Source organism: Giraffa tippelskirchi, chromosome 4, assembly GCF_054371585.1.
Source record: "Giraffa tippelskirchi isolate mGirTip1 chromosome 4, T2T-mGirTip1v1.2.pri, whole genome shotgun sequence".
Classification (NCBI taxonomy): Eukaryota; Metazoa; Chordata; class Mammalia; order Artiodactyla; family Giraffidae; genus Giraffa; species Giraffa tippelskirchi.
Genome location: NC_137278.1, coordinates 142,552,712 through 142,575,256, shown reverse-complemented (window position 1 = coordinate 142,575,256; position 22,545 = coordinate 142,552,712). Strand labels below are relative to the sequence as shown.

General features: G+C 34.0%; 1 protein-coding gene across 3 annotated transcripts in view; it reads right to left on the bottom strand.

The window, feature by feature from the left end:
• The window catches only part of CPNE8 (copine 8), a 268,048-nt gene that overhangs the window by 107,660 nt on the left and 137,843 nt on the right, over positions 1-22,545 (bottom strand). For 2 of the 3 annotated variants that reach the window (XM_081483375.1, XM_081483374.1), the window contains 3 exons: positions 16,511-16,614; positions 12,020-12,124; positions 10,625-10,666 (listed from right to left, as the gene is read on the bottom strand). In XM_081483375.1, coding sequence (XP_081339501.1) covers positions 10,625-10,666; positions 12,020-12,124; positions 16,511-16,614 — 251 coding nt within the window. Of the gene's footprint in view, positions 1-4,494; positions 4,613-10,624; positions 10,667-12,019; positions 12,125-16,510; positions 16,615-22,545 lie in introns of those variants that run through there. The other variant, XM_081483379.1, reaches the window with a different exon arrangement.

Here is a 22,545-nt window from a genome sequence, read left to right as displayed (position 1 = left end):
AAAACTATGAATTATTGATGCAGTTTTTAATAAATATGTATATATAATTCAGATAATTCAAATCTGAAAGTGGTCATCCAAACTGCCTAGAATATTTATCTCAAATAAAACCAAGCAATTTACAAAAGTTACTTTTATTTTGTGCTGTGTAGGTCAGGCATTGTCAGCAAAAAAAAAAATGTACATGTTATAAATTAAAAAAATGATCATCCCACTTTGATGAAATTTCATGCTTCAACTGACAAAGTTTACTGTAATCCTTAACACAGATCTCATATGGCAGCTCAGAACTTGCACATTTGAAAGAGTTTCAGCTTCAGAAAGTCATGTGCTTATTTTTATATCTATATTATTTTCTTACACTACTTATGGAGAAACAAGCTAGGTATTTCAGGTGACTTTAATAATTCTTTATATGTTTGGAGCAGTGTCATTTTATGATGATGTTTTTTTAATCTATTTTCTTTACTTTACAATATTGTATTGGTTTTGCCATACATTGATATGAATCCACCATGGGTGTACATGTGTTCCCCTTCCAGAACTCCCCTCCCACAGTGTAAATACCTTCAAAATATTCAAATATGGAAATGACATATCTCATCAAAATTCTTTGGCTAGATGCTTGAATAAGTTAATATATTTTTAACCATATAAGGCTCCAGAAGACTATGAAGCAAAATATGAGAATATCTGAGTTTTCAAGAGATACAGATCTAAGATATTAAGCAACATAAAAAGTACCAAGTGTACTTATGCTTACATATATTATCCATTTATAGAAGCCCTTCTTCTTTAGCAATAAGCACAGTAGGAACCTTGTCCTTGGAACCTATCCTAAAAATCTGTGAATTTCTTAGTGGAAAGCAAAGAACTATCCATGGAGCTAAAAAAGAATAGTGCTTGCCTATCGGTTTTACCTTTGAGTTCTACTGACTCTGGGTAAATCATTAAGCTTCCTAGCAAAATTTTTTCACCACTCAAAATTGTAAAATATATTTTCTCATCCACATTAAAAAAAGTTGAATTGATTAACTAGAGTTGTTTTGAACAGAACACCAGAAATATTTTTGGTTCTTGGAAGAAAGGTATTATCTTAAAAAATAGCCATACCTGCACAGTCTCAATATATGTTAAAATTAATTTGAGGTTAAATATAAATTTATAATACCCACAATCCATTTGTTTGTTTGTTTAAACTGTGCTAAAATATATACAAATATATTAGCATGTAATCTAAAGTAGTAATACATATATGGCCAACTCTTTCTACCTATTAAATATCTTATTCTATACAGTTAGTAAAACAATTGAGATGGCTATGTACAATTGCTTGGAATTTCAAAATTTAAAACTCTTATAATTGAATAATAATGAACTGGGATTATCAAACTATTCTGTCAGAGAAATTTATACAACAAAAAGACCACACCACAATATTCTTTCTTTCTCATTCTTACTCTGTCTCTATTTTCTTTATCTCTCTTTCTGACTAACCAGTTTCAATGGAATATTAAAATTATTACAAAATAAATGTCCTTGGCAAATCCATATAGTGAACTTCTCACTGGCTGAATTTTAATAAACTATTTTTACAGGACTTACTTACCGCTGTTTAATTTCATGTATATTTGGAACACTAATTGATCATTGACCATCAGAGCTACACAACACATGTTGTTAACACATAATCTCAAATTATTTTGGTGTTTAGAATCACAGAGAAAATAGTGGGTAGCCATTACATACCAATAATCATCATATTGTATAAAGGACCAGCATCATTATTAACAAAAAGTCTTCATCACATACAACTAGAAGTTTCATTTAACTGAAAGTCCTTTATAGCCAAAAAGGATCTGGCTTTAAATTTTCTCCCAAAACTTTCATGAGGCAATCACACATATTTACACTGCTTCAAACAAATTTTTAAAGTATAAAGTTCTCCAGTTTATACCTTTAATTTATATTTCAACATCTCTACAATTCCCTAGTCTCATATTTCTAATAGCCTGTTGCATTTCTCCACTGTGATACATAATTTTGAAAAGAGGAATTGGGGGTTGGAAAGAGAAAAAGAAATACATTGAATGCCAAAATCTGTGTGTTAAGCAATACATTTTTGAGAGAGATAAAGAGAAGCAGGGTAAAACGTAGTTACTGTAGTGGTAGTGAAGGTCACTCAGTTGTGCCGACTCTTTGCGACCCCATGAACTATATAGTCCATGGAATTCTCCAGGCCAGAATACTGGAGTGGATAGCCTTTCCCTTCTCCAGGGGATCTTCCCAACCCAGAGATTGAACCCAGGTCTCCCACATTGCAGGTGGCTTCTTTACCAGTTGAGCCCCAAGGGGAGCCCAAGAATACTGGAATGGGTAGCCTATTCCTTCTCCAGTGGATCTTCATGACCCAGGAATTGAACTGGGGTCTCCTGCATTTCAAGCAGGTTCTTTACCAACTGAGCAATCAGGGAAGCCCACGTAGTTAGAACTTGGAAATAACTGAATCTGTTAGGAAGAGAGAGTTTGGCCAGGTAAAGAAAGCACAACAGAATTAGGTTGATGTTATCTAAAATGTTTTCATTTTTCTGGCATCAGGTCATCAGGAAAGATTTAGTATTATCTGATTGAAACTAAGCAAAAGCTAATATTAGAATTAACTATTAGAAAATATTAGAAAATTAATAATATAAAATTTAGAAATTAAAAATATTAGAATAATAATAAATTAATAATACTAGAAAACACTAAGCAAAAGCTAGTATTAGAATTTTAAATTCACCAAGTCCAAAACCAAGTCCATTATATCCATAAACATGGTTTAATTGTATTGATTTTCTGTTCCAAATCTCAGAAAAAATAGTAGTTTCAAATAACAAACATTTAGATTGCATCCCAAGCCTCCTGAAACAGGATCTGGAGAGGTTCTATTTTGAGAAAAGCTCTCCAGAGTATTCTCATTCAAACCTGCAGTTGAGACCACTAGTGTAAATGGTCCAAAATGTTTCTGGTAATAGGAAAATTTCAACATATTTTGATCCTGACTAGAGAAAAAAATCAAAGTTTTCTACTTCACAGAATGAAGATATCACTTAAGGTCATTACAAAGATGTGGAAAATATTCTTCAATTTAAGCAAAAGGTAAACGTTTGAATATGAATCAAAATCTTTGTGGATGTAGATGGTAAAGTTAGCTAAAGTCACAAATATATAAATCAATGCAATATTTTATCCAGTAAATTTGAGGTTAAAAATGGTTATCATGAACTAGGAAAAAAGGTAAGGCTTTTTTGCCTTTTCTTCACTGGAAACCTTAACACATTTCTCATGTATACTATAATATAAATAAGCTGTATTTTTCTCACACTGATATTTTACAAAATTGCAAACTATAAGATAGGTTAAAGACACCATGAAATAACAAAAATGACAAAAAAAAATGAGTTGTTTCAAAGTTGTTTGCAAATATCAGTTTCTTAAAATGCCGTTGAGAACTCTGCTTTATTTCATTGGGAGAATGTTCCTTCCAGAAGGCCAAAAGTCTCCTTAAATAAATTATTCTTCAATATTTTGAATAAAATAGAAACATAAAGGTTTTCAGTTTAAGGACAAACAATAAGGATCCATAGAGATCCTAAGATTCAGAGGAAATGATATCAAAATGATCAGTAGTAAAACAAGTGTTACTTTATGTTTTATGGGGAATAAAGTGCTAAAGAAAATTTCCTCTGTTATTGTTCAACTTTAAAACAAGAGCCGGACTCCTATACAGGGAAAATACAGATTGAATTTAAATATGCTTTTGATGTTTTTGTCACTTGAACCAGTAAGATGAAAGCACAACGTGTATCAGTTAAATGAGTGAGAAAAAATTAATTCATAGTTTCTATAAAGATGAATTTGAAATTTGGAACAAATGGGTGATCTGGGAGCTAGGTTAACTTTTGCCAGTCATTTACACTTAGGGAAGTGAAGTGAAAGTCGCTCAGTCATGTCTGATTCTTTGCAACCCCATGGACTATACAGTCCATGGAATTCTCCAGGCCAGAATACTAGAGTGGGTAACCTGTCCCTTCTCCAGTGGATCTTCCCAACTCAGGGATTGAACCTAAGTCTCCCTCATTGCAGGTGGATTCTTTACCAGCTGCACAAGGGAAGCCCAAGAATACTGGAGTGGGTAGCCTATCCATTCTGCAGTGGATCTTCCTGACCCAGGAATCGAACCAGGGTCTCCTGCATTGCGGGCAGGTTCTTTACCAACTGAGCTATCAGGGAAGCCTAAGTATTTATTTTTGGAATATAGAATTCCATCTATTGGATCTTCCCATGCTCATCTGAAGCAGCTAGATTTTTCTGGACTTAATTGAAAGAGAATAATAGATTATAACTCAGTAAAAAGACACCACATTTTCTAATAACAGTTAATCATACTACTATTACTTAAATTTGCATCTATTGCCAAAGATTTTCTAGATAGCATCCTTTGTTACATACCCTCCACTGTGTATCTGTCCCAGAAGGAAAATCTCTGCTTACTGACTTGATCATCCGTCTCTTAATTCCACATATTAAAAGGTATGAACTGGTTTAGGAATTGAGCTATCCAGTGACACTGTGGAAGTGGTGAGTTGGTATGCCAAACTGATTTATTTATAATGTTGATATTTTTATACATTTGGCTGACATCTTTTCTTAAGACCAGAACCCAGTCCCAACCACCAGCAGTTAGCACCAATCCTGAGAACTCCCAGGCCAGATAACCACCAGTACTCGAACTCAACTTTACCCGCCAGCAGGCCACTAATCAAGGCACAAAGCAGGGCCTAGCAGGCAGCCAGGATAGGAGTCAGCCCTGTTTACCAATATGCTACAGCAGTTGGCAATGACACAACAGAAAGGCCTACACTGCTCACACGGGGGCTCTGCAAGAATGCTATGGTGACCAGAGGGAGGTAGGCAACCAGGGTCCATAGGATGTCTCCAACATAAAGTCACTTCTCCAAGACTGAGAAACATAACAAATCTACCTAAACATAAAACCAAACACAGAGAATTAAACAAAATAAAGAGAGGAATCTATTCCACATGAAGCAGTAAGACAAAACCTCAGGACAAAAAAAAGAACTGGAATAAAGAACATTACCAAGGAGAATTCGAGAATACCAATGATCATAAAAGTGCTCAACCAATGCTCTTCAGGAAAAGAACGTATGAACACAGTGAGAAGTTTATAAAGACAGAGAAATATAAATAAGAACCAAACAAATCTGAAGAATATAATAATTGAAATTTAAAACTCACTAGAAGGACTTATTGGTAGATTAGATGATAAAGAGGAACAAATCAACAAATCAGAAGACTGGTAGTGAAAAACATCCATGATGAACAGAACAAAAGGAAAAAAAAAGATTTTTTTAAAACAGAGGACTACTGGGACAACACCAAGTTTACCAATTATACAAGAAGAAAAAAGGAGAGATAACCAGGCAGAGAAATTCATTGAAGAAATAAGCTCCAAACTTCCCCAACCTGGAAAAGGAAACATACATCCAGGACCTAAAAGCACAGCCTCTGAAACAAGATGAACCCAAAGAGGTCCACAAGAAGATACACTGTAATTTAAATGGTAGCTCAAGATGGCAGTGTACAAGCTCATGTGCTTATCTGTTCTTACAAAATATAAAAATCACAACTAATTGCTGAACAACCACTGACAAAATATGCTGGAACATATCAAAAAAAAGAGATACCCTACATCCAAAGACAAAGAAGAATTCACAATGAGATGGTAATAGGGGTGCAACTGTGATAAAACAAACCCTATCAGCCAGGTAGGCGATGGACAAACTGGAAAATAATTATACCACAGAAGTTATTCCACAAGAGTGAAAGTCCTGAGTCCCATGTCAGACTATCCAGCATGGGGGTATGGCATGGGTGGAGGAGCCCCAGGAGAATCTAGATTTGAAAGGCAGTGGGGTTTAATTATAGATATTCCACAGGAATTGACGCTTTCCAACTGTGGTGCTGGAGAAAGCTTTTGAGAGTCCCTTGGACAGCCAAGGAGATCAAACCAGTCAATCCTAAAGGAAATCAACCCTGAATATTCATTGGAAGGACTGAGGCTGAAGCTGAAGCTCCAATACTTTGGCCACCTGATGCGAAGAGCTGACTCACTGGAAAAGACCTTGAAACTGGGAAAGATTGAGGGCAGGAGTATAAGGGGGCAACAGATGATGAGATGGTTGGATGGCATCACTGACTCAATGGATATGAGTTTGAACAAATTCTGGGAGGTAGTGAAGGACAGTAAAGCCTGGCATGCTGCAGTTCATGTGGCTGCAGAGTGGGACATGACAGCAACTGAACAACAACTTCCCAGTACTGGATGGTCTCCTGTTGGTGGAAGGTGGCTGTGCCTCACTCCAGGGACAAAGAATGAATAGAGGTACTTTGGGGGGAGTATCCATTGGTGGGAGTCCTATTGGAGGTCACAGTCTCTTCCCCAAGACCTAGACCAAGTCATCAGCCTGTAGGCTCCAGTACTGAGATATCTCAGACAACCAACCAAGAGGGTGGGAACACAGCCCAACCCATCAGCAGAAAGGCTGCTTAGGTTTTTCCTGATCATGCCCCTGACCACCAGAGACAGAAGAATCAGCTCCACCCAACAGTGGGAAGGAACCAGTCCCTCCCACCAGGAAGCATTCCCAAGCCTCTTGCTCACTCTCATCCACCAGAAGGCAGACAGCGTAAGCAAGAAAAACTACAATCCTGCAGCCTGCAGAAATGAGACAGCAGACGAATATGTCCTAGATGAAGGAACAACATAAAAATCTGAGGAACAGCTAGATGAAATGGAGATAGGCAATCTACTCGAAAAAGAATTCAGAGTAAGGATAATAAAGATGATCCAAGATCTCAGAAAAAGAAGGAAAGCACAGATTGAAAAGATAGAAATGATTAATAAAGACCTAGAAGAACTAAAAAAAACAAGCAAATACAGACGAATAATACAATAACTGAAATGAAAACTACACTAGAAGGAGTTGATAGCAGAATGACTAAGTCAGAAGAATGGTTAAGTAAGCTGGAGGACAAAATGAAGGAAATCACTGCTGCAGAAGAGAATAAAGAAAAAAGAATGAAAAGAAATGAAGACAATATATGAGACCTCTGGGACATTAAATGCTCACAACATTTGCATTATATGGGTCCCAGAAGGAGAATAGGGAGAGAAAGGACCTGAGAAAATATTTGAAGAGATGATAGCTAAAACTTCCTTAACATGGGAAAAGAAACAGCCATGCAAGTCCAGGAAGAACAGAGAGACTCGGGCAGGTTAAACCCAAGGAATAACATGCAGAGACAAAGAGTAATCAAACTGACAAACATTAAAAGGAAAGAAAAAAATATTAAGAAACAAGGGTAAAGCAACAAATAACATACAAAAGAATTCAGGTAAGGTTATCAATTGATTTCTCAGCACAAAATCTGCAGACCTGAAAAGAGTGGCATGATATATTTAACGTGATGAAAGGCAAGAACCTACAACCAAAAGTACTCTACTAAGCATGGCTCTTGTTCAGGTTCAATGGAGAAATCAAAAGCTTGGCATACAAGCAAAAGCGAAGAGAATTCATCACCACCAGACCAGCTTCACAACAAATGCTGAAGGAACTTCTCTAAATGGAAAAGAAAAAGCTACTACCTGAAAAAAGTGAATTATGAATGAAAAATTGTGTAAAGATAAATGCACAGTAAAGGTAGAAAATCATCTGCACACAAATAGGATATCAAAACCAGCAATTTTGAGGACAGCACAAATGCAGGATATTGAGAATACATTTGAAATTAAAAGAACAGAAATTTAAAACAATTTTGTTTGTATATTGACCTCTATAACAAAACCTCAGGGTAAGCACACATTGAAAACCTATAAGAGATACATACACAAAAAAGAAAAAGAAATCCAAGCACAACACAAAAATTAGTCATCAAATCATAAGAGAAGTGAACAAAAGAGGAAGTGAAGAAAAAAGACTAACAAAACAATTAACAAAATGGCAATCGGAACATACATACAATAATAACCTTAAGTGAAGACAGATTAAATGCTTCAACCAAAAGACATAGACTGACTGAATGGATTAAAAAAAAAAAAACACCTCACATACATATTGCCTACAGGTGAACCACTTCAGATACAGGGACACATACAGACTGAAAGTGGGAGGATGGAAAAGGAAATTTCATACAAATGGAAATCAAAAGAAGCCTAGAGTAGCAATACATATATTAGACAAAATAGACAAGGGACAAGGAAGTACTTTGCATAATGATCAATAAATCATCCAAGGAGATATAGCAATTTATAGGAGCACTCACATGAGGAGCACCTCAATATATAAGGTAAACACTAGCAATCATAAAAGGAGAAATCAAAAGTAACTCAGTAATAGTGTGGCAATTTAAACCTCCTTCACATGTATCGATAGACACATGGTCCAGACAGAAAATCATAAAGGAAACACAGGCCTTAAATGATACATTAGATTAGATGGACTTAATTGATATTGATAGAGCATTTCATCTGAAAGCAGCAGAATACTCCTTCTTCTCAAGTGCACATGGAACATTCTGCAGGATTAATCAAATACTGGGCCACAAAGCAAGCCTCAGTAAATTTAAGAAAACCGAAATCAAATTTTTTACCCTACCACAATGCTGAGATTAGAAATCAACTGTAAGAAAAAAATCTGTAAGAAACTCAAACATACGGAAGCTAAACCAATATGCTTATAAAGAACCAATGGATCACTGAAGAGATCAAAGAGGAAATCAAACTATACACAGAGACAGGTGAAAATGACAGCATGACAATCCAAAACCTATGGAGCACAGCAAAAGCAGTTCTAAGAGGAAAGTTTATATCAATATAATCTTATAACAAGAAACAAGAAAAATTGCCTATAACCTAAACTTACACCTAAAGTAACTAAAGAAAGAAGAACAAACAAAGTAGAAAGTTAGTAGAAGGAAATAAATCATAAAGATCAGAGAAGAAATAAATAAAATAGACATGAAGAAAACAATAGAAAAGATAAATGAAAGTAAAAGCTGGTTCATTCAAAACACAAACAAAATTGATAAACCTTTGACCAGGAAAAAAGGGAGAATGTTCAAATCAATAAAATTAGAAGTGAAAAAGGAGAAGTTACAGTGAGCACCACAGACATGCAAAGGATCATAAGAAACTACTACAAGCAACTATATGCCAATAAAATGGACAAACTTGAAGAAGTGGACAAATTTTTAGAAGGACATTATAAAAATCTCCCAAGACTAAACCAGGAAGACTTGGAAAATATAAACAGGCCAACCACCAGTACTGAATTTGAAAGTGTGATTTAAAAAAGAGACAGTTAGGGACTTTGGGATGGACATATACACACTGCTATATTTAAAATTGATAATCAAAAAGGACCTACTGTATAGCACATGGAACTCTGCTCAATGTTATGTAGTAGTCTGGATGGGAAAGGAGATTGGGAGAGAATGGATACATGTGTACATGGCTGCATGCATTCTGTGAGATCACTATCACTCTCATACAAAAAATAGACAGTGATATCACAAAAAGAAAATAACAGGCCAATATCCCTTTTGAATATACATAAAGGTGCTCAACAAAATACTAGCAATTTAAATCTAATAATACATTAAATGGAGTATTCACCATGATTAAGTGGGATTTACCCCAGGGATGCAAGGATTTTTCATTTTTCCACAAGTTAAGCAGTGTGATACACCACATTAAATAATTGAAGAATAAAAGCCATATGATTATCTTGATAAATACAGAAAAAGGTTTTGACAAAATTCAGCATACATTTATGATAAAAACCTGTACAGAATGTGAGCATAAGAGGGAACATAGCTCAACATAATATAGGCCATATATGACAAATCTACAGCTAACATTATACTCAATGGTGAAAAGCTGAAAGCATTTCTTCTAAGATCAGGAACCATATAGGATGTCCACTTCCTTCACTTTTATTCAACATAATTTGGAAGTGTTAGCAATGAGACAAGAAAAAAAAAATCCAAATTGGAAAAGAAGAAGCAAATCTGTCACTATTTGCAGAAGACATGATACTATACATAGAGAACCCTAAAGAAAACCAGAAATCTAACAGAATTCACCAATGAATGTGGTAAAGATGCAGGATACAAAGTTAAAATACAAAGAAATCTCTTGTGTTTCTATACAGTAAAAATGAACCATCAGAAAGAGAAGTTAAGGAAAATACCATTGTGAAGTAAGTCAGACAAAGTGGCCATTTACCATCACATCAAAAAGAATGATACACCTAGTTGTAAACCTACCTAAAGAGACAAAAGACTTGTACAATGAAAACTGTAAGATGCTGATGAAAGAAACTGAAGATGACAGACAGATGTAAACAGAATATATATTAGGTTCTTGGATTGGAAGAAAACAGAAAAACAAGACAAAAATACTCAATTCAAAATTTAAAATGTCGTCATTTCAGTATGTTTGCTTTTTAAAGCATATTAATTTGTAAAAGCAAAAACAAAACAAAAGACAATGTCTTACCTTCCATCTCGATTCCAGTCATACACCTCTACTTTGACTGTTCTGTCCATGGTGAAAACATACACATAAGGTAAAGTTACTTAGGAAGATTAAATTAACATATGATTGAAAGTTAAAAAATAAGTTATAGATTTTCTTACATAAAATATTGTATACTTTCAAGTTTTACAAAATAAAGTTGATTTTCTAATTTTAATACTAGTCTTTAATTTTTACTTTAAAATTGGTTTTTAAAATCAAATTCTTTAAACAGAGTAGGAAATTATACAGGAAAACCATTTATAGTTTGACACAGCTCTTCAGTGAGGAGCATAGAGCTACTTTTCCACTCTTCAAAACCATTGTCTTCGTATTTTGACATTGAGTTTGTATTTCTCAACTCAGCATAGATCAGGATCATATGAAAGGCTTGTAAAAATGTGAATTACTCGACTTCATGCCCAAGCGTTTCTGGTTCAGTAGTCCCAGGGGTGGGCCCAAGCACTTGAATTTTTACAAGTTTCCTCAGGTGATGCTAATGCTGCTTACTATATTATACAGTATAGCTAGAACCGTATTATACAAATCACAGTCTTAGAAAGAATGAGTCCAATTAAATAAAGTTGTGACATTATTAAACAAACGAAGTGACAGGCAAGTAGCTGAATACATTTTAAAGAAAATCTAATGACATACTGGTAATGGATAGTTTTCCTATGATTTTTGTTAATAGAATAAATTCTTATTTTTATAATATACAAGTAGTAAGATAAAATATGTTTTGGGGTGAGTAGGGGTTTTTATATAGTAATCTTATAATCCATCTTCATAAGAGAGAGAAAAAACTGTGATATTAATAAATCTTCAGGTATATTATGGGAAGATCTTCAGGGCCACATCACCTTCTTATTTGTAAAACACCAGAATCTCCCTGTTCTAGATCTACAGACCTTTTATAATTCAGTGACCATGAGAACGATGATGTCACATAGGATTCTCAGGAATGAACAGGGTTGATAACATACATAATTATAATTTTACATCTTTTGTATATTTACTTATTCCTTTCTAGAAAGATAATACCAAATGAAAACCTTGAGGCTATAAAAATAATGGGATACTTTTGAATATGTTAAAATAAACAAATATTCAATATATTTTTAGCACTTTGCACATTTTTGTTTTTGAAAATTCAGTTAAATCAAATTTTAATTAGGCAAATTATTCCTCTTGCCCATGTCATTGTGGGTGAAAAATGCTACTTAAAAAATTCTTAGTAAGTCAGATATGCTTTTATAAATACACATTTACATTGGCCAAGAAGCCATCTTAATTTTAAAAATTCAACTTAGATTATTGGATACAAAATCTACAGTGAGTATTTAAAACTCTCAGACAAGCTGACACTTATTTTACCTGTCATAATCGCCATTACATAAAGCTCTTACTGAGATCTTGAATGCTTGCCATACAGGATTTAGAGTGTTTTTGACAACTTCTGTTTTATGACAGATTGTAAAACTGTAAAAAAATAAAATGTTTTCCAGTTATTTTCATGACTTAGTTCTAATATAAGCCTTAGTAATCATTTCTTTCTTTATATTTTGTGCAGAATACAGGTTGTCTGTCCCTCTGTTACTGTTCATATCAGTCAATAAAAAGAGATTTGTTGTTTCAAAGCTTTAAAGATTAGCTCATCATAACATAAAGCAATGAGGGACTTTCCTGGTGGCCCAGTGGTTAGGAATCTGCCTTGCAACGTAGGGGACACCAATTCTATCCCTGGTCTGGGAAGATCTCACATTGCCATGGGCCAACTAAGTCCATGCACCACAACTACTGAGCCTGCACTCTGGTGCCTGTGAACCGTAACTACTGGGCCCATGTGCAGCAACTACTGAATTCTGCATGCCCTAGAGCCTGTGCTCCACAATGAGAAGTCTGTACACCACAACTGGAGAGCTGCCCCTGGTCTCTGCAACTAGAAAACGCCCACATGCAGCAACAAAGACCCAGCACAGCCAAAAATAAATGAATAAATTTAAAAAAAAATGCAATTTTGCAATGAGTTTACTAAAAATGACCTGAACATTCAATAAATCCTAAAGCTTCTTTGTAAATAATCTCTATAAAAATTGTAGTGACATATTGCTACAGTGAAAAGTATCTATTGGTCACTAAAGATGAAGGTTATCAGTAACCTTGAGAAGTTTTGTTGGAATGCTGGGCACAAAAATCTGGTTAGAATGAATCTAAGAAAGAGATGAGAAACTGAGGCAGAATGTGTAAACATTTTTGAGCAGTTTAGCTGTAATAAGAAAAAAGAGAAATTGAGGATAACTTAAAGAGGAAAGATTACTCAAGTGAAAGGTTTGTTTTTTGTCACTTTTTAATTTTTTTTTCAAGATGAAATTAAGAACAGCAAGGGTGTATGCTAAAGGAAAAATCCATTAGAGAAAAGACTATTTGTGATGTATGAGAGAAAGGGGAAGAAGGCTAGAGTAATGTACCGAAGTAGATGGAAGTGGATGGGATAGTGGGCATCAATATGGAGGAGTTGGCCTTGGAACCATGGATAGTCATTTTGCGGAGCATTTGGGGTAGATGCTGTGATGGGATCTTAAGGAATTTCTCCAATTGCTTCCATTTTCTTATTAAACAGGAAACAAGATAAACAGTAAATAAGAAAGAGGGAAAAAGTGCATAAGTGTCTGGGAGAGAGGAACATTGATGGATTAAGGAAAAGGAATAAGATTTCTGAGGAGGATCAAAGGCTTATTTAAGATTAACATAATGGATTTATAGTAGAGATCATTCAGTATGTGGTTCTTCTTTTTTTTTTAATCTAAACTGTTGATTATTCCTACAGGGAAGAAAGATAGCAATTAAAGAATATATAATAAGGGGTAGAATCCATGAAGCCTTAAACTAGTTTTCCGATTCAAATTCCAGTATTGTTTTCAGCAAGTCATTTAATCTCTGGACATCTATCAGGTCCTGGTAATATTCTTGCCTAATGCAAATTTATGCAGCAGTTCATGAGCTATAAAATGTTTTAAATGATCTTGGTTAGAACAATACCTAAATTCAACTTTTACTAAACCCTTAGTCATGTAGTGTTCTAAATGCAGGGATACGTCTTATAGTCATGAACATGAGAGTATTATATAACTCCACCATAGTGAACATATTGCAACTAAACCCTAAACCTATTTATTAAGAAAATAATCCCATTTTGAAAGGGCATTGAGTCCATTTTCCTCTTCACAGTCAAGAAAGGATCTCTCTTCATTAAGAGATCCAGAAACATAATATGAATGGATCATGTATCCATTTTAAGACTTACGGCATTAGCACTACACTCTTCCTGGTAGTAGCCTCACCTATCTAAAGAAACTCATGTTACTAAATTGACAGAGCTCAAAAGAATATGTGTTTGTATAATGTGGTCAAATGCTCTCAAAGTTGAATCACCCAAAGCAGTATAGGAATCACCCAGGGCAAAAATAATTAAAAGAAACATAAATGATAGAGAAAACTCTAAAAGATTAATCAAAATTACTCTGAAACTTCTCTTAATAAAGCGACTCACTTTCTTAGTGAGCTACTTATAAACTAGGTACTCATCTGTCATTCTCATTTGTAAAGCACTATATGCTATATAGACAGCAAAAACTCACTAATAATTTCAGCACTAGTGCCACTAGTGCAAACTCTGACAGGAGTCTGCTGCAGCACTAATATTCAGGAGTACTGCTATATACATATAAGTGTGTGTATATATTTATTACAAATAGTGTTATAAGGAAAATATTTTTGTTGAATAACCTGTATTAAAATACATTAAGTGAGATTTTTTTAAATGATCTTAGATTTTTAGATTAGTTGCACTCAATATTCATATTTTATTTAATGAATAAGTTAATACCATTTTTACAAGCATAATAAAATTTTGTAATATTCTCTTACCAGTGACAGTATACGTGTGGTGGACTGAAATTCTATAATTGTGCAACTAATTTTTGTAAGTAAAGAAGTAAGAATAAAAGAGAAAATTCAGGAAATAAGTTGTTCAGACAGGAGTAAACATGAACTTTATTCTTTGTTATTCAAGAAATTTTGAACCATTTTTTAGTTAGTTTTTTTTTTTAACTCTGCAAAAAACTGGAAAATATGATTATTTTCTTCACTGTCCAATATTTTTCACATGGGTAAAATTAGTGTTCAGATGCAAATGCTACTCTAACATTTTTACCACTGAAATACAAAAGAAGTATGCAAAATCTAACAATATGATACCATAACAAAAATAATCAATAGTTGCCCAGTGACTGCATCAACAAAAATTCTACACTATGTAAAGCAACATTTTATATTTCTGTGTATTCACTTTTATTAGCAAACTTTCTATTTTTATGTACTATTTTATACTTATTACATAACATTAACATGTATAATTTCATTTACAAGTATAGAAGGTTACCTTTTTTTTAAAACAGTCAATTCCTCTCACTTTAATCTCCCAAAGACATTTTCTTTTTAGCTACTACTTTATTTGCATAGTTAATGAAAACAGGAAACATTATACCATAAGATAATAAAATAATAACAGCTAACATAATTCTTATGTTTTAGTAAGCTCTAAATGATTTTTGTGTAGTAATGCATTTAATACTCTCAGCAGCCATGGGAGGTGACTATGATTATTAACCCATTTTACACATGAGGAAAATGAGCCCCATATGAGTTTTAAAACTTGCCTATGGTCCCATAACTATTAAGTAGCAGGATCACAGTTTACACCTAGGCAGTAGGACCTTTTTTAGCTCATAATTTTAACAATTAAACTTTCTTATTAATATTGACAATGCAGTAAGAATCACAGAAACTAATAAAAATGTATTTCATGGTAAAGTCATACATATTAAATTATACTCTGTACAATGGAATACTACTCAATCATGAAAAAGAAATAAAACTTTGCCATTTGCAACAACATAGATAGACTTGGAGGGTATTATACTAAGTGAAGTAAGTCAGACAGAAAAAGACAAATACTATACGATATCACTCATATGTGGAATTTAAAAAATACAACAAACTAGTGAACATAACAAAAAGAAGCACAGATACAGATACAAAATATCTCACAGATACAGAGAACAAACTACTGGTTATCAGTAAGGAGATAGGAGATAGGACAAAGGAGGAGAAATACTTGGAGGGATTAACAGGTACAAACTATTTCATATAAAATAAGCTACAAGGATATGTTGTATAATGCAGGGAATACAGCCAATATTTTATAATCATTATAAATGAAGTGCAACATTTAAAAATTGTGAATCACTATATTGCACACCTATAACATATAATATTACATATCAACAATACTGCAATAAAAAAATAAATTATACTCCATAATATATTTTCAAATCACATAGAAACCAGTCTAATCATAACTGGCAAAATATTCAAATTACTAGAATATAATGAAAAATTTTCTTGAATGCTATACATTATTGAAAAAACCATGTAGTATAAAAAGCAACCAATAAAAATCCATGTTCCTCTCCAAGAAATCTGCTTAAGAGTTCAGTTCTATGAACAAAATACATTAGTTTCAGCATTTCAGATTTCCACAAAAAAATAAAGCTTCCATACTATTAATGCAATAGAAGAGGAAATACTTCTATGAAGCTGAAAAATCACTCATTATAAATATCAAATAAAACATATAAAATGCTTGTAAAGTTATACATAATTATTGAAATGAAAAAAATCCTATCAATTTTGTGAATACCAAAATATTGTACTGTTTATGAATTTAATAAGCTTCTCTAGAAAAAATGATAATTTAAATAGCATACTTATCATAGACTTAAAATGCATAAAAGATAAATCTACCTGCCATCTTCGTTACTTCGATAAAATACAAGAAAAGGATCTGATTTTCCAAAGAAGTCCTTCTTGTCCAATTTATTTGCACAAAATTGCATTAGAACAGCATCCTACAAACAAAATTAATATAAAAGCTCAAAACCTGGGTTATAAGTAACTAGAAACTGCAGATCACAAGCAAGACCAGACAAGAAAACAAATTTTCCATTTTCATACAAATGGCCAAGTGTGGGAAAATTCCAGACAACATCAAATTACATTTTAAAGGACTATGAGACCAAAAAATTGACTCTTGGAAGTTCTTGTTCTAGTCACAGAAATATTTGTTAAAACCCTTTAAACTTTCCTGCCCTGGAAAATTGCTAGTAAGCTAGATAACTCTGTGTACCAATATTATAAAATCTTTATTCACATCTTCAGTTATTCAGGTACACATTTTTAGGGGTGTTTTTTTTTTTAATTTCCTCAGGAAATATTTGTTAAGTATCTACTATGCATCTACCATGTATTAGATGTTGAGATGTATTAGATGATTAGATGAAGCATAAGACAGATCCAGACCGACAACATAGTTTGCTATCTAAATGGGGATAAGGTTCCTTCTTAATTAAGCAAAAATGTACCATGATTTCTCAATAGCTACATTTAAAAATAATTTGTATTATATTGGGCTTGAAGTGAAGCACTTTCATTTTCACTCGCAATTTAAATCACTTATTTGTATGCTAATTATTATACCAAACCAATTATTTTTTAACAATTTATATACTCAAGCACTCACAATCCTCATAACTAACTTAAACAAGATGAGGTATCGTAAATCAAGGAAGTTAAACATTATTCAATGATGATAAACATATTTAAAAGGTATAAATTATATAGTAATTTAAAAATTAAAATCGATATTCTGGATTTGCTTTTCTTTAACTGAAAGCAGATGTTACTTTTTGAAGATGGAAGAGTCAAAGTAATTCATATTAAATCAAGAGGTCACATTTTTAAATACTGCTTGGTGAAAATGTTGACAAAGATTAAAAAGGCACTCTCTCATTCACTGCTTCATTTTGCAGAATTCAGAAAAAATTACTAAGCATCCACCTAACTCCCCTTATTTTCTTTCAGTAATTTTAGAACTCCATTCAAGAGGTGATGCTATCTGTCTTTTTCATTGATTAATTCATTCATATACTTATTCAGCAAACATTTCTCAAGGAATACTTAGGCTGGAATCTGGGAATAAAGAGATGGTTTCAGAGAAGTTTATAACTCCAGATTTCTGGATTTCAAAAGCATTGGTGGGGTATTATTTTACTTCGTTATTTAACATATAGAAGTCATAACTTTACCAGTTGAACACTCATAATAGAGCAGGAAATATATGCCTAAGCTGGCATAGTAACAATAAATATTTTAAAGAAAACTGAAAGAACAGAGAAAATAAAAATATGGATAGCACCATGAACTCAAACTTTGCAACCATGATCAATGTGAGGTTAAAAAACCAAAGATTTCTTTTAAGGAAGTAGTGACAGAGTCACCCTGAAAATAAAACAATAAAACCAAGGCAAATTGAACAGGAAGGATTGGTTTTACTTTTCTGTTTCTTTGCTTTCCCTTTCATCTTCACATATATTAAAATGCCCTTAGGAGAGAGTGGTTTTCCAAGAACATGAGACAAAGACATTAGTCTTGCCACAGAAATAAATGACTCCTCTAAGACATTCTTCCAAAGCACCTAAAACAAAACATAAATTACCAAAAAAAATTCTGATGCACTTAAAATACACAGGAGAATTCTGAACTGTGTATATTTCAAATGGATGGCGAATTACACTTCAAAGAGTAAAATGAATTTTCACATGATCACTGTTAATGTGTGCATGCGTGTTAAGTCACTTCAGTCATGTCCAACTCTTTGCAACCCCATGGACCGTAGCCCACCAGGCTCCTCTGTCCATGGGATTCTCCAGGCAAGAATACTGGAGTGGGTTGACATTTCCTTCTCCAAGTGATCTTCCCAACCAAGGGATCCAACCCGCATCTCTTATATCTCCTGCATTGGCAGGCGGTTTCTTTACCGTTAGCACCACCTGGGAAGTCCGATCATTGGTAAATGTAATATCAAATTGTAGTTTTTCAAATTATATTTCATAAGGCTTGGAAAATGAATAACTCAAAATAAAATATTACTTTCAATGCACCAAGTGATATAAACTTGTGGAAAATATTTTTGTAATTACTCAGGATAATGACTTAGAAGAGATTCCATCTATATCAAACACAAAAGAAATCTAATTTCTGGGAAAAACACAAGCATTCACTTACTTTTAGAAATATAAGAGCATCATTGCATTTTTTAAACTTTTATGCTTAAAGCACCCTGAGAGAATTTTAAGACTTTCTTTAATACTCCACAACAATGTAACAAACTTCCTAATGAAGAAATGCACTTAAATGTCTCACACTTCTAACAAGTTCTAACACATTCAAACCAAACTTGTTCTGTAACTTTTCCAGATTCAATGAGTGACTGGTCATCCACCCAAAGTGCTCAAGGAAGTTGTCCTTGACTATTCCCTTTCCTGACCTCTTACCCAGTTCATTTCCAAGTTGCAAGATGCTATCTCTAAAACATTTATCAAATCTTCAATCACCTGGATATGCACAGTGGCATTTGTTCACTTCTCCCTCTTCTGCTCTCGGACCTATCCAATCGATTCTCCATTCAGCAGGGAGAGTAATAGACTTAAAACATCAAATAAATAATTTTGTTTATAACTTAAAATTATTCAAGCCTTTCCCTTGGAGAAACACAGAATCTTTAACACAGTCTACAAAAGCTCAACACCAAAAAAACTCTGAGCAACCTTTTCCATATTCATATGACAAAAGTTTGATTTCAATCATTCCCCAACTCCCATCCCCTTGCTGACACACACCAGATACACTCTTTCCCTCTTTGGGCCCCATATAAGCTGCATGCCCTGCTGGAAATCTTAATCATTACTTGGGGCTAAGCTAAAAAGGAATTTTCTCAAAGAGTCCTGGTTACCTCCACCCAATATAAATTAGATTCTCCACGGGAGAATCAATATTTGCCTACAGAATCATCTGATTAATCTATATTGTTTTCAAAAAATACATGTGTGTTAAATAAAAGGACAGAGGTTGCTTGTTATTTTTCTCGCCATTCTATTCCAAGCTTCCTTACCAGGGAATAGCACATTATACAATTTGTGAAGCCAATCAGAATGAAAAATATTATTTGTGGACAATTTGAAGCTATTTAAAAATACTGAGTGAGGAAACATTTCCAATATGACTTCAAAATTACTTTAATTTCTATCCTAGAATTTGATAAGATATATCACAAAAGTTGCATTTGAAGTAAACTATGGAATACTAAATTGAGATAATTAGGATTACCACACTACAAATAAACATTTGTATAAATTTATAATTTATCCATTTCTCTAATATGCCCCCTTTTTTAATATAGTAGGATATTGTTGGTTACCCATTTCAAATATAGCAGTGTGTACATGTTGATCTGCAACTCTCTATTGCTTCCCTCCATCCTTCTCCCCTAGCAACCATAAGTTAGTTCTCTAAGTCTGTGAGTCTGTTTCTGTGTTGTAAATAAGTTCATTAGTATCATTTCTTTTTCGATTCTGCATATAAGGGGTGTCATACAATATTTCTCCTTCTCTGACTGACTTCACTCAGTATGTCACTCTCTAGATCCATCCATGTTGCTGTAAATGGCATTATTTCATTCTTTTTAATGGCTGAGTGATATTTCATTGTTTATATGTACCGTATCTTTTCTATCCATTTCTCCATTGATGGCCATTTAGGTTGCTTCCTTGTCTTGGCTATTATAAACATTTTCGATGAACTTTGGAGTGTATCTACCCTTTCAGATCATGTTTTTCTCTGGACATATGCCCAGGAATGGAATTGCAGGGTTATATGGTAGCTCTATATTTAGTTTTTTAAGGAATCTCCATACTGTTATCCATAATGGCTATAGCAATTTACATTTCCACCAACTGTGTAGGAGGGTTCCCTTCTGGAAACACCCTCTCTAGCACTTACTGTTGGTGGATTTTTTTAAGATATCCATTTTGATTCTAGGTTTGATTTACATTTCTCCACTAATTAGCAAGGTTGTACATCTGTTCATTTGCCTGTTGGCTATCTAGGTCTTCTGTGTGTTTTTTGATTAGGTTCTTTGCTTAGATGATGTTAAGCCTCATGTGCTATTTGTAAATCTTAGAGACTAATCTCTTGTGGGTCATTTCATTTGCAAATATTTTCTCCCAATTGTGGGTTATCTTTTCATTTTGTTTATTGTCTTCTTTGCTGTGTAAAAGCTTTTGAATATAAGTAGGCCCCATCTGTTTATCTTTGTTTTTTTCCCCATTACTCTGGGAGACAGACAAAGATACTGCTGCAATTTATGTCAGTGAGTGTTCTGCCTGTGTTTTCCTCTAGGAATTTTATAGTATTTGGTCTCACATTTAGGTCTTTGATCCATTTTGAGTTTATTTTTGTGTATGGAATGATCTAATTTCATTTTTTTACATGTAGGTGTCCAGTTTTCCCAGCACCATTTATTGAAGAGATTGTCTTTCCAATATTGCATAGTCTTGCCTCCTTTATCATACATTAATTGGCCACAGGTGTGTGGGTTTGTCTTTGAGTTTTCTATCCTGTTCCATTGATCTATATTTCTATTTCTGTCCCAGTACCATATGTTTTGATGATTACAGCTTGGTAGCATAGTCTGAAGTTGGGGAGCCTGATTCCTCCAGCTCTTTTCCTCTCTCAAGAAAGAAATACAGTCCCTTTTTAATTCTGCAAAGAACCACTTGGGGGAGATACACACACATCTCGAAGATATTGTGGATTCTGTTCCAGACCGCCACAATACAGTGACTATCACAATAAAGCAAGTCACATCAATTTTTCAGTTTCCCAGTGCACATAAAAGTTATTTCTCACACTATACTTTGTCTAGTAAGTGTTCAATAGCATATGTCTAAGGAAACAATGCACATGCCTTGATTTAAAAATACTTCATTGCTAAAAATGCTAACTATCATCTGAGTCTTCAGCAAGTCACAATCTTTTTGCTGGTGGAGGGCCTGGACTTGATATTGACAGATGCTGGCTGATCAGGGTGATGGCTGTCGAAGTTTGGGGTGGCTGTGGCGATTGCTTAGAATAAGACAACAATGAAATTTGCCCCATCAATTGACTCTTCCTTTCAGGATTGATTTCTCATACATCTCCATCAGAACTCTTGTGTGGCCAGGTGCATTGTAAATAAGCAGTATTATTTTGAAAGAAACCTTTTTTTTTTTTCTGAGCAATAGGTAACAACAGTGGGCTTACATGTGCTGGCTGTGCTAAGTCACTTCAGTCATGTCTGACTCTGTGTGACCCTATGAATCGTAGCCTGCCAGGCTCCTCTGTCCACTGGATTCTCCAGGCAAGAATACTGGAGTATTCTTGATTATTCAAAAGCTTTTACACAGCAAAGAAGACAGTAAACAAAATGAAAAGATAACCCACAATTGGGAGAAAATATTTGCAAATGAAATGACCCACAAGAGATTAGTCTCTAAGATTTACAAATAGCACATGAGGCTTAACATCATCTAAGCAAAGAATCTAATCAAAAATACTGGAGAAGTGCCACGCACTTCTCCAGGGGATCTTCCCAACCAAGGGATCGAACCTGGATCTCTTATGTAGCATGCAATGCTATTTGCTAGCATTTTCCCCGTAGTTGGAACTTCTTTCAAAATCAAAGTCAATCCACACAAATAATGCTGCTGCTTTGTCAACTAAGTACATATAATATTCTACAACCTTTGTTGTCCTTTCAACAACCTTCACAGCATCTTTACCAGTAGATTCCATCTGAAGAACCCACTTTCATTGCTCATCCATAAGATGCAACTTGTCATCCATTCAAGTCTTATCACGAGATTACAGCTATTCAGTCATATCTTTAGGCTCAACTTTCTATT